Source organism: Magallana gigas, chromosome 9, assembly GCF_963853765.1.
Source record: "Magallana gigas chromosome 9, xbMagGiga1.1, whole genome shotgun sequence".
Lineage (NCBI taxonomy): Eukaryota > Metazoa > Mollusca > Bivalvia > Ostreida > Ostreidae > Magallana > Magallana gigas.
Genome location: NC_088861.1, coordinates 9643942 through 9656724, shown reverse-complemented (window position 1 = coordinate 9656724; position 12783 = coordinate 9643942). Strand labels below are relative to the sequence as shown.

At 30.4% G+C, this 12783-nt stretch overlaps 2 protein-coding genes across 4 annotated transcripts in view; both read right to left on the bottom strand.

Annotated features, from left to right (window-relative positions):
- The window catches only part of LOC117692238 (putative leucine-rich repeat-containing protein DDB_G0290503), a 1014555-nt gene that overhangs the window by 533983 nt on the left and 467789 nt on the right, over positions 1–12783 (bottom strand). The window lies entirely within an intron of this gene.
- Positions 8869–10608, bottom strand: LOC136271372 (leucine-rich repeat protein lrrA-like). The gene has a single exon (XM_066071291.1). The coding sequence runs from the start codon at positions 10606–10608 to the stop codon at positions 9223–9225; it is 1386 nt and encodes a 461-aa protein (XP_065927363.1). The 3' UTR covers positions 8869–9222.

Sequence of the window (12783 nt, the reverse complement as noted above, 5' to 3'; positions counted from 1 at the left end):
GGAGTGGGGTATAGGACTGGACGTCGATGCCACCTTACATACCGATCCGAAAAAGTGGCCCTATGAAAACAAACTAGGGAAAATCTATCAAAAGATTGCTTATAAATTCGGCAGAAAACTCCGCAGTGCTTCCGTCCCGCGTACGAAAGGAGCGACAAATGAGAGACAGCCCAACATTGAGGAACTGCTGAAAGATGTGCGGAATGACAAGAAGGGCAAGAAAAACGACAAGTGCGGTGCCCGTAAGTAAGTAAAACGCCCACTAACTGTTACCAACACATAAACAATTCCTCTATAAAACTTTACTCTCTGAATGTTAGAGATTTAAATACTTACAAAAAGAGAACAACACTTTTTGATTGGTTAAAATATGTTAAATATGATATTATTTTCTGCAAGAAACTCATTTTGTAAAACAGCAAGAACTCACGATGGTTTGGGGGAAATAGTGCATTGTTTTTCAGAATCTGTACATAGTAGGGTTGTATCAGTTTTGTTTAAAAAGAATAGTAAAATAGAGATTATAAACCATTATAAATCTGTAGACGGCAGACGATTTCTAATTAATATAAAGTATAATGATCAACAATTGACTGTAGTAAATGTTTATGCGCCTAATAATGAGAAATATAGAATTGATTTTTTCAAAAGAGTAATTACATGGATTAATTAAAATGCGATAAATTTAGATAATGTGATACTTTGTGGAGACTTTAACTGTCAAATAGATACAAATAATAAAGATAAAAGCGTTAGTGTACTTAAGAAAATCTTGAAAACATTTTTTTTTAAAGATTGCTGGTTATCAGGTGGGAAAACTTACGAACAAGGCTTAACATAGTGTAATGGGGATATAATGTCCCTCAAAGTAGGATCGATTATGTATTTACTTCAGAACAGTTATCATTTCCAATGAATAATATTTTTCTAAGAAAGGTGCCAAACATAGACAATAACAGGTTAACAGATCACTTGGGTATATTTCTTGAACTCTATACTTGTGAAAATCCCCGAGGGGCTGGACATTGGAAGCAAAACAACTCCCTCCTCTTTGTAGACTGTTACAATTACCCGGAGTAGGAATGTGCAACTGTTGTGATCATTTCAGTAGACTCTATGTATGGTTTAGGTAGCAATGCATAGCTTATGTGACCTCTTAGTGGACTGTGTCAACATCTTAGGGAGCTAGTATTATATGTTATGCCCCTGTCACTAAATTGCAAAGAGTACCTATGAAAATGTTGTGATTCTTTCAGAAGACTACACAAATAGCTTATGGTACTAAGTTGTGATTATCTCAGTGGAATGCATCAATACCCAAGTGAACTTTATAAATAACTGTAAGGAACTAATGTGTAACGTTTGTCTTCCTTAAAGTAAAATCTAACAACATATTTGGTACTTACATGTAACTGTTATACTCCTCTTAATGGACTCTATCAGTAGTCTAGGTCACTTAGATGTAACAGTTATCTGGCTCTTACTATGCAATATCAGTTAGTGATCCCTTAAATAGGTTGGATACTTAAGTTTAAATCTTATCTTGGAGAACAGTATGAATAGCATAGTTTATATGTATAGCTTTTTAGGGAACTGATGAATAACTGTTGTGATCCTCTCAGTTGACGGTACCCTTAGTGTAAGAAAATAATGTTTAAGTGTTGTGATCTTCTCTGTAGTCTGTATCACTAGTCTAGGTCATGTTGTGATCTTGTCAATGGACTGTACGATTATCCTAGGGTACTTTTCTTTAACCATTGTGTCCTCTGAGTGGATTGTATCAATAGTATAGGATACTGATGCATAATTATATCATGGTACAATTTCAGTTGATTGTATCAAAAATGTAAGATACTATTGTATAAGTATTTTAATCGTCTCATTGGAGTTTGTTAATACCTTTAATTATATACTATGGTTTCATTAATATTAAAGGGTATCAATTTTCGTGGATAAAGTGAAAATCACAGTTTCAAGAATACTTTAATTCGTGGCCAATAACCCTATCAATACACCATATTAGTGGAAATTGCAGTTTAATGAATATTTAATTTCAAGAATAAACTTAACAACGAAATAAAAAAAATTGGTATTCAACGAATATTTATGAAACCACAGTATTGAATATACTTAGAGGATATCAACAGTAATTAACATTACACAGTTTGAACAGTGTTCAACCAGAGCTATCACCACATGTCATCTTTACTACCCTAGATTTGTGATAAAATTAACTGAAAGGATCACATTATTTATCATAATGTACCCTTGGCTATTGGTAAAATCTACTGAAAGGATCACCAGTGTTACTAAGTTGAACACTAGGCTATATAAACGCAAAGAGCTAAATAACCATATAACAGAATACACACTCTTTCTTTGTTTTACACCATTAATAATAGAAGAAATAGTAAACAGTATCTCCTAAAAAAACAACAACAAAACAAACAAAAACAAAACAAACAAACATCGATCATCTCCAAAAGAATGAAATCAACGGGCTATTATTTGGGTTGCCAAATTTTTCTGTATGTGCTCAAAATGGATTGATAATGGACTAACATCGATGTACTATTGTATATACATTTTTTCAGATTGTATTGATACAAGTTTATACGGTAATTCTTGTCATTTGTATAGTTATATCTGCTTTCAGTGTCTACGTACACGTCCTCATTCATAGTAATTGACAACTTTGGTTTGAGATCTATATACAAAATATATTCATGCATGCTCTCGTATATTTTGATTAGAACACTTTTTATACCGCTTATAAACAGAGAGTCATGTATAAATTTTAGAACCAGGTACATATTATGCATACATTGGCAGGATAACAAAATTGTATATGTTTATATGAAAGCTATAATTAAGAAATAAACTTAATGTCTACTCAAGTTATACGAGGATAACCTTGGTTGGGGCAGTTTACACTTTTAAATCTGCGAAGCGAGTTATAAAAAAGCGTAAATTGCTTCAACTTAAGTAATACGAGCATATCGAAGGTAGATATTGAGTTCATTCCTTATAATTTATTTTTCTTGAATTTACTGTACAAATTAGATGCCTTTAACTTTTTAAAATCTAATTAAACTGTTCAAAATTTAAACATTACGTCAAGCGGATTAGTACGTTTTTGACGTTGATGCATTGTGACGTGTCTGGAGACATTCAAATAAGATTTTACGTGTATTTTCTGTTCAAATTCTTCTGTCGACGATTAAAAAACACATCTTATCAGGCTGTCAAGTTTAAATTATTATAAGGAAAAATGTTTTGATAAATTATATAATGATCACCCGAATAATAATAATACGGGTTATATGTTCAAAGCGTTAAATCAAAATTGCCATAGAAAATTAGACAAATTTGTACACACAACCTTTAATCACAGAAAATTAAAACGACTTATATAATTTAATGCTAAAGTGACCTATAGGTCAAATGGGCCGGGTGCAGTTTAGTTTATTTCGTTTACAGTATAAATTACAGTGTTTATAAAGCAGAATGTCACTTTAATAAACGATTTACTTATATTTTCTATTGTAAAAATGGATAAACATACGTTCTTAAACTAAAACATTCATTCATTGTTAAATACAATGGTATAAGATTAACTTACTGATTAACCGTATTGACTCCGTAAGAATAGGTAGATGGTGAGTCAAAACATTGTAAATGAAACAAACTGTCTTTATATATGAAAGAATAGATGCATTTATTTATTTTTTTATTTGATAAACTTAAGGGATTAAATTCTAAATCAGTTATATTATTTGTGATATTTTTTCATAATGAAATTTGATGTGTTTTTATAAATAATAAATCTGATTGTAAAAGAAATAGTAAATGAATTGCATTGGTTTTTTTTAATCTTAGATGAAAGAGATAGACTAAAAGATATTTCTTTTAAAAGTATTTTGTAAACATTAACCGATCAGATCTATTAATGTTTTTATTTATATATGCTATTTCTTTTCTTTGGGTGGATAATGTGTGTAAAATGCCTACACATGGATAAAATAGAAGGCTGAACCCTGTAACAGGTTGCAATGTAGATAATATACTAATTGTTATTATAGTTATTAGTAATTAATAATTTTAATGAATTAATTAGATTTATTCATTTAGAATTTTTTTTAAAGTTCACATTTATGAACAGTAAAAAAATACCGAACCAATTCGGAAATTGTTTTATGCGTTTTGTTTATATAAGATGCATAGTACTGTCTCCTTAAACATTGCTTTTTTTAGTTTAAAAAATGATTGATAGCTCCATTTTTTGTTATGCTTAAAAACCCATAATTAAAATAGAAACTTTCATTCATTTCTAATGAACTCACAATATTTTCTCTTAATATAGTAATCAAGGCAAACACAGGTAAATTCTACTTGTATCCTTTAAGAGGATCCCATAATTGCCTAGTTTAACATGTATCATAAGGTGTTTGTTTTAGCAAAAATTCGTTTGGGGAATAAACTAACATGCGCTTGAGGGTGACATTAGACATAAAGCAATTTTTCAAAACGAGAAAATATCTTAATTGTACCAATAAACTGCATACGAAACAAACAATCAAAAACCGAAAATAATTTGTATTGTTTTTAATCAGCTGCAGGAGTTTAGACTTCGTTCCTGTCCACTTCTCAATATATTCAACCAGTTTTACTCAGTGGTTTTACTTTTTAAGACACAAGGGCAGGTTAAGAATAACAATAAAAAAGTGAACACAATATCTGCAACAAAATGTGAACAAAAAGAATAAGGTGGCAGGGTATTTACAAACCATAATGTTCGGGTATTTAAAACATTTTATCGCAAGCTTAAATAACTTATTTACTTTGAAAAATAAAAGCTCCTAAAATCATTTAGAAAAAAAAATCTAAATACAATTTTTTTCAAAACAGATTATTTATCTTTCAACGATATATTAGCTACTTTGAACACCGCAAAAAAATTTTACCTATAAAAGTCATTTGTATTTTTAGAAAAATATTTTAACAAACAAATAGAAATAACCTATTTTCTAATCTTAAAAATATTGAAGACAAAAAAAATTGACGAGAATTTTTGTTGTAAAAATGGTAGAAAAAAAATGATAAATCAATGTTACAATTCCAAAACCAATTATTCATCAAGGTTTTAAATAAATCAATTAATTACTTATCAAATTAAAAACCATTAATTAACAGATTAATTTATTAAACAATTGGAAAAGTTTATAACAATACCAAGTTCAACAGTTTAAAGGAATAACACTTAAGAAATGTGCTTAGATGTCCTCTATGCATTAAAGCACACTTGATCCGCTCCCGACGCAGCGTTTTAGATCTGACCCACATTCGAGTCGGATATGACGTGTTTTGTTTTGAAGTATATTTAGCAAACAACGATGAGCACAAATCTATCGATTAAGTCTTAGAGTCGGATAAAAAGATTCATTTTTTTTACAGAAAATTAATAAGAATGATTAGAATACATGACATATTAACATAATAATTATTACATTTTCCTATGTATTCTGTTAATGATTTTTCGATGTTGTTAATTGCAAGAGTCACAATTAAATCACTCATAATAAGATATTTATGTTTATGTTGAGCGGTCGGCGTAGGTATGAAATTAAACACTTAATTAAATAATGTCAATGTGTTTATTCAACACACAGTTAAAAAGGCCCACAGTGGTTACTAGTTGACCACACATATTATGATTTTAATAATTCATTGCTGGTGATAATAAACATTTAAGGATTAAATGAAAATTTATCGTTTAGAAAATAGTTTAATGTTTTCATAGTGAAAATGTGTACTTAAAATAGAATTATCCTAACACCCCCCCCCCCCCCAACATGTTAATAAAGAATTAATAAATGGTCAGTCAAGAATAAGGCCGGAGTGGTTTTCTCCCTTCGTTTGCACCTATGTGATAGTTAAACTTAGGTGCAAAAATTCAGTAATAACTTCTAAGGACTTAGGTGCAAAGAAAATTGTATAAGCTAAATCATTTTTTTGTTAATTTTCTTTTTGTCCGAAATTCAGATGTTTTTTTCTTAAAATCTTCTTTTCTCCCGATGTCATCATGAATAATGTCTTAAAAGATACATTTTCCCTATGAAAACAACCATTGGCACCTATGTGACAACTCAGACGGTTTACACCTAAGTGACAAGATTCGGTTATATATATATATATATATATATATATATATATATATATATATATATATAGTAATTTTCATTTAATTTTAATTTCATTTAATTTTCTTAAATGACTGACTGCTGTTCGATATGATATTGCACTTAATATTCCTAGTTATTTGAATCGTAAATAAAAAAAAAATATCTTTCATTTTCTAATTACAGCTAAAAAAAAACTGACGTGATAAGATAAGAAAAAAGAAATGGTGATGAATGAGAGTTAACAAAAAAAATTTAAACTTTCACACCACGCTAGAATATATTTGTAATAGAAAGTAATGTACTTTTTCTGTGCATATGTCTCAGTATTTGAATTATCAGTATTTTTATTGTCCATGGGCTGATGTAAGGTTCGGGCCTTATTGACCATATACATGTACTGCAAATTAATTCGGTATTTTTAACGTTTCTTTTCTACTCTGGATCACTCACTGACCATCTTTACTTTCACACGTTTTAAAAGAGAATAGCTCAGACCTACTTCATCAAATGTTGTACCATATAGATGCTTGAATACAGAGTATTTACATTTTCCAGCGAAGACACTACAAATTAAATTTCTAATGTATAACCCAATACAGTTCATCAATGACGCAAATGACGTATCGGGGGCGCATGCAGGATTTGCATTATTTTACGAAATAAAAATACATGTAGTTTTAAAATACTATTAATATAATATTAAAATATTGAATTAAACAATTGGCAAATAGATATAATTTATAATGATTTTTTTATATTTTATCACTCCGATCGTATATTTGATCACCTCATAATACTCAAAGAATGAATCTTTATTTCTTAAATATTGTCAGACAATTTTTTGCTTCAAAAATAAACAACAGTTATCAGAAGATCGTTCGAAAGCCATGTTATTTCATTCAAATAAAATTAAACAATTCTTATATCATAAATGAAGAATTTGGTGATTCCAACTAGCTTGATTGTATGTTTATTTGGCCAAATTATGTATTGACATATATACATGTATGAGAAGTACTAGTTGACAATACAGGCATATATTTTGAATCCGAGTGAATCTCACCTTCAATTACATGAAAAATAACCATGTAATATTCCATTACGTTGTGTGGTATTTTTTGGTGTGTGTGGGGTTTTTTTGTGTGGGTTTTTTGTTGTTTTTTTTTTTTGGGGGGGGGGGGGTTCGTTTTTCTTTTTGTTTTGTTTTGTTTTGTTTTTTTGTATATTTTGCTTTTTTCGAGGTGGAGTTGGGTCCACAACTAAAAGACATTGGTTATATTAGCAATAAATTTTCTTTATATTTCTAAATTGTGTTTATGCACAAGTTTTATTGTAACAAAGTCCTGACAAATGGCAGAGGTACATTCTGTGGCAACAAATAAATACTATGATAATCATTGTAATTGTAATTAGGTGACTAAAATTGATCAGTAACATATAACATATTTATATATTATTCTGTGTGTGTGTGTGGGGTGGGGGGGGGGGGGGGGGTGCGCATATAAATGCACATATACAGCATTTAGTATATGGTAACTTGAAAAACACCAGTTCTGTTCCTTTAGAGTGAAGACTATATGTTGGTTGTGTTCGTCACATTTCTATCAGAACTCCCTGACAATACAAGAATATTCTTCAGACACAATTAAAACAAATTTCTTTTTTATGACAAAATTTAAAAAAAAAACATAAGTAATTACTTGCAAATTCAAACAATAATGTCCTGATTCGTTTTAAAGAATATGTCGGAATTCTTCCTAATGTCCTCAACTTTAAGTTGGTGAAAGTTGGCTTTTGTAATGACAAATTATTTAACGTTGATTTTAGAATAAAATTATAATCAATAAAAATTAAATAAAATAAACTCCCGTCAGTACTTCAGTACTTTGTTTAAACTATAAAGCACTGGTATTTTTTTGAAAAGAAAAGTTCCATAATATTATATCTTAGTTCTAAAATCTGAATTTTCCTATATATTTATACAGAGCTGTTCTTATAAAGATGAACAAGTTTCAAAATGGACATCCAGTAGTCTTAATTAACACAAATAAAATAGTGTTTGATCTAAAACGAATAATATTGCAATTGCACTTTATGTGTCTCAAATATCGTGTTTTTTCCACAAAATACTATATTCTTACACATATTAAGGAAAATAAAATTCCCATAATTTACAATTAAAAGCGTTTCATAAATATCTAGCCCAAAGATTCATCTGTTTATTCGAATCATATTTCACTCAAACAGTTATATCGGATTTAAGTGTTTTGGTCAGTTTCTTGAGTATAACTTCGTTACTTTCCTCTTCGTCAGGCCATCTGAAGTATTCAATGCACCACCATATGTTTTTCAGTTCCTCTGGAAGCTTTTCAAGAGCAACCCCATCTTTAATCAAAACCACAATAAACCCCTGTCGTTGATTATGGAAAGCATGGGTGATGGCTGTTTTAACAGCATATGAAGACCACTCCATGTCCAAAAAACTCTCACTTACAACAAACATTACCTTCCTGCACTCGTTAATACGATTCACAATCCCTTCTAATACCCAGCGGCCTGGAGTGGAATTTATATCTGTTATCCATGATTTTACGTTTAAATCTTCTAATTTTGGACGAAGTTTATCTCTGACCCATTCGTAGTCCGATTCACTGTATGATACATACACATCAAACAAAAACTCGTCTTCACTTTTTCGTAAAGGTATACCTTTCCATTGTTTTTTCAGTCTAAGAATTACATATTCTAGATGGACACGGTATCTTTTGATAGCAGCAATACTTGTGAATATTAACATTATCAGAAACAGCAATACGATAGAAAATATGAGCCAATCGTTTGACTGGCAGTCTAGTTCGAATTTCCGCCATATTTCGATGTTGAATAAATGACCAACATGGTGGTTGTTTTCCACACATAGAACTTTGCCAAGATCTGGAAATGAAATTTGGTGATTTTTCATCCATTTTAATGACTGGATGTTTAAGCATGCGCAGGAAATTGGATTTCCTTTTAAATGGATTGACAGATTGTACAATGATTAAAAAAGTCTCTGGTCCTTCTCCGAAATCTTTGATATCAAGTTGTATCGAAGATAGAGATTGTTCAAATTTTCCAACTGCATTAAGGAATCGTGGATGGTAGAAAACATATTATGATCTAGATTAATTTCTGTTAAAGATTGTTTTTGGTCATTTAGTAGAGACTGCGGTAAAAAGGCTAAGCCATTTCGAGATAGATCAAGTTTTGTCAAACATTTGAGATTTTTAAACAAACCTTCGGCAATCAAACTGTTAATTAAGTTTAAGTTGACATTTGATGCGAATAACTGGCGAAGGTTTCTCACTCTTTGAAATATATTGGGATGAATATTTGTAAAGTTATTTTCAGATAAATTAAGGATTCTTAAGGACGGAAAATTAAAGACATCTTTATACTCTACAGGAAAATTAGTTTTTTGAAGATTCAGTTTGCGCATATTTTCCCCTGAAAACGTTACAAGTAAATACCATCTTATAGGACGCTGATTGCGGATGTAATTGTAAGAGATGTCAAGTTCCATCAGACTTCTTGGCAGATTAATGATGATGGAAATATTTTTATATCCTTGTTGACGGTAGTTATTAAATAATTTTATGTTAGGTAAACGAGAATTGCAACATGCATTTATTTCCCGCAGCCGTGGCAAAGTTAATAAAGCAAAAGATGTCTCAAAAGCAACATATTGGATCTGATTAAAGCTAACACTTAACTTATTTAGACAATTCCATAGTATAGTTTTGTAAATATGTATATTAAGATAGTTAATTGCGTCTCGATCCATTACTAGCTCACTCACGCAGATATTGAAAAGGTACTTAACGCTCATATTGTTTATATTAACTATGTCTGATCTTATTTCTTGATCATTTGAAGACATATCAATTTTTTGTAATTCACGATATTGTAAACATTTGAGTGATCTTAGTGCTACATACACACTGCACTTGCCACCAAAATTGATTGTGATATTTGTGTCTAAGAAGGGAAACGAGCAAAAAAGATCTTCCGAAACGTCACAATCTACATGATATCTAAACTTCATATCGAGGCTGCGGAGTGGGGAGAGCTTAAGACCATCGAAAGAAGTATTAGTTATTTTAAATTCACCCAGAGTATTGAATTCTAATTTGGTTAAATTTATAAGGTTTTCAAACGGTTTTTGAAACTGAAATCCATTAAAAATGTCAATTTTCAAATATTTTAATGAACGAAGTTTGGAAAGCTGAATATCAGGATATCTTGGATTTTTCGCCTCATGAAAATCATTTTGATGTATTTGAAGAAATTGGAGTTCGTCAAGATTAGAAAAGACTTCGGCATTAATGTCATCGGCTTTAAGATGTACATTAGAAATATCCAAACTGCATAAGCTTTGAAAGACCATCTTTGAAATTTTGGTTATGTTATTGTGGTGAAGAATGACAGACGTCACCTTGGAGTAGCCGCTATTGCTTCAAATGTATCTTTTGTCAGAGAAGTGAATTGATTGTACGATATATCCAACGCAGTATTGCTATTTTCCAATTCAGGAGGCAACACTGTTGGTAATTTGGAGATGTTAGATCCACTGCAGTTCCACAGCAATCCCTTATTTCCACAATCGTGAACATAGTGTGAAATTGAACAGTTTTGTGTCAACACTGCTGATATTCTTCCTGTAAAAACATATTAAAAGCTACATGTACAGCTATAAATTAAGAAGTATTGTTTAAGTCGATCATCACTCTTATCCAAAATGTCTGGAGTATATAGAACAGAGCCAGAAAACGATGTCCTCTTTACCACAAGTGTTGAATGCAACCTTCAATTTCTGTATCTATAGTATTACATAATAACCCCACAGTTTGATAAAAGAAAACAGATTCATGGCACAAAGATGATGAAGTGTTGTTTATCAAATAAACATGTACGTATAAACTGAAGATAATAGAAACTTCGTTAGACAAAGCGTGGTTTTAGTATGAGGCGTGCTGTAATAATTGCATTGGTTGGCTACTGATTCAAAAAAGTTACAGGGAAGGGGCAAATGTTAGGACTGTTCATGAAGGAGAATATTTCGAATCAAAAATTAAATATGAGATAGAAAGAAAAAGACAGAGAGAGAAAGAGAGAAAACGAGAGTAGGGGGATTATTCAAGAAATACAATGTTATTTTTTAAAATATCTTTAAGTATTTTTAATTTAAAATGTAACCTTAAGCTAGTTTCAAAATTTTCTTTTTATTATGATACATCTTCAAGTTTACAAGTTATAATATTAAAAAATGTATGTATTTAAATGATTCGTTTAGAAATATGTGAGACATTTAACCACAGTTTGCCTTCTTAATACTTACATATCAAAACTACTGAAACAAATAACTGTCTGTCCAGCATACCTACAACAAAGAAATAGAATGTGTAATGGAATAGTTGATGTGTAGTTTGCATGTGTGTTTTAGTATTTAAATCCCGCTAAGATATAACCGTAAATTGAGAAGAGCTGCAACAAATAAACATATAAATATGTACATTCATAGATGTTACTTTCAAGGCACTTCTTCTTCTATATTAGTCACATCGTTTGACTTTATCAGGTGTCACAAAGGGTCTGGGAAACCTTTTAATCAGTTCTTCTCTAATACATATGTCATGCCTTTTAAATGGGGAAATATCCCTTTAAAGGAAAAATTGTTCTGTTCATGTGACTGATTTTGATGACAAAACATTTTTTGTCAATTTGAATTGAAAACCAATCTTTAAACCATGATGAAATTAAAAAAGCAAAATATAAATGAAGGGATTATTTAAGGAATGGCGTAACAGCAAAAAATGAAACTGGGCCATGTTGTGGTTAATATTAATTTTTATGAATGGTTTTCTTCAGAATGCCCATAAAATGACAAAATACTGTCTTGAAATAAACGCTTTCTCCGTACTAAACAATGGTGGAAAACGCGTGTGAAACGCTCTGCCTTTTTTCTTGTTTGTTGTTTTGGGTTTTCTTTTTCAGAACTTAAAATGTTGTTTGGTTTTTAAGACACACAATTAAGCGAATGATCTTTCTTTCCGTCATTTTCACGCAATTTGCAACCTGCAAACAAAAGTAGACTTACTGTTTATGAGTAATAAATAGGGAAAATAATGTATCGTTTCACACGAATTTTGTTCTCAACAATGGTCTTATGGAGTTATGAATTGATAGATAAAGTAACTTAATTAGAAAATAGATATGAATGCAAGAAAATGAGTACATCTATAATGCTATATAATGTTAACTGTTATATGAATAATATTGTCGTTCGTTCTTTTTCAAAGTTATAATACTTATATATAAAACGATTCAAGGCGTGCACCTAATACGATGATAAATCTTAAGGTGATCGATTATTTTGATTAATGTTGCTTGCCTTTCAAAAAGGAAATTCTCAAAACAGAATTTTGAAATGGAACCTACTCCAAGACCGCAGACACTTGACGTTAAAAATAGTTCTTCTTAAAGAAAGATAATACCTTGTATTATGATAATGGTCGCGACGTGTATAAAATAATTGTACTGCAGGGATATCTTGCTATAAAAA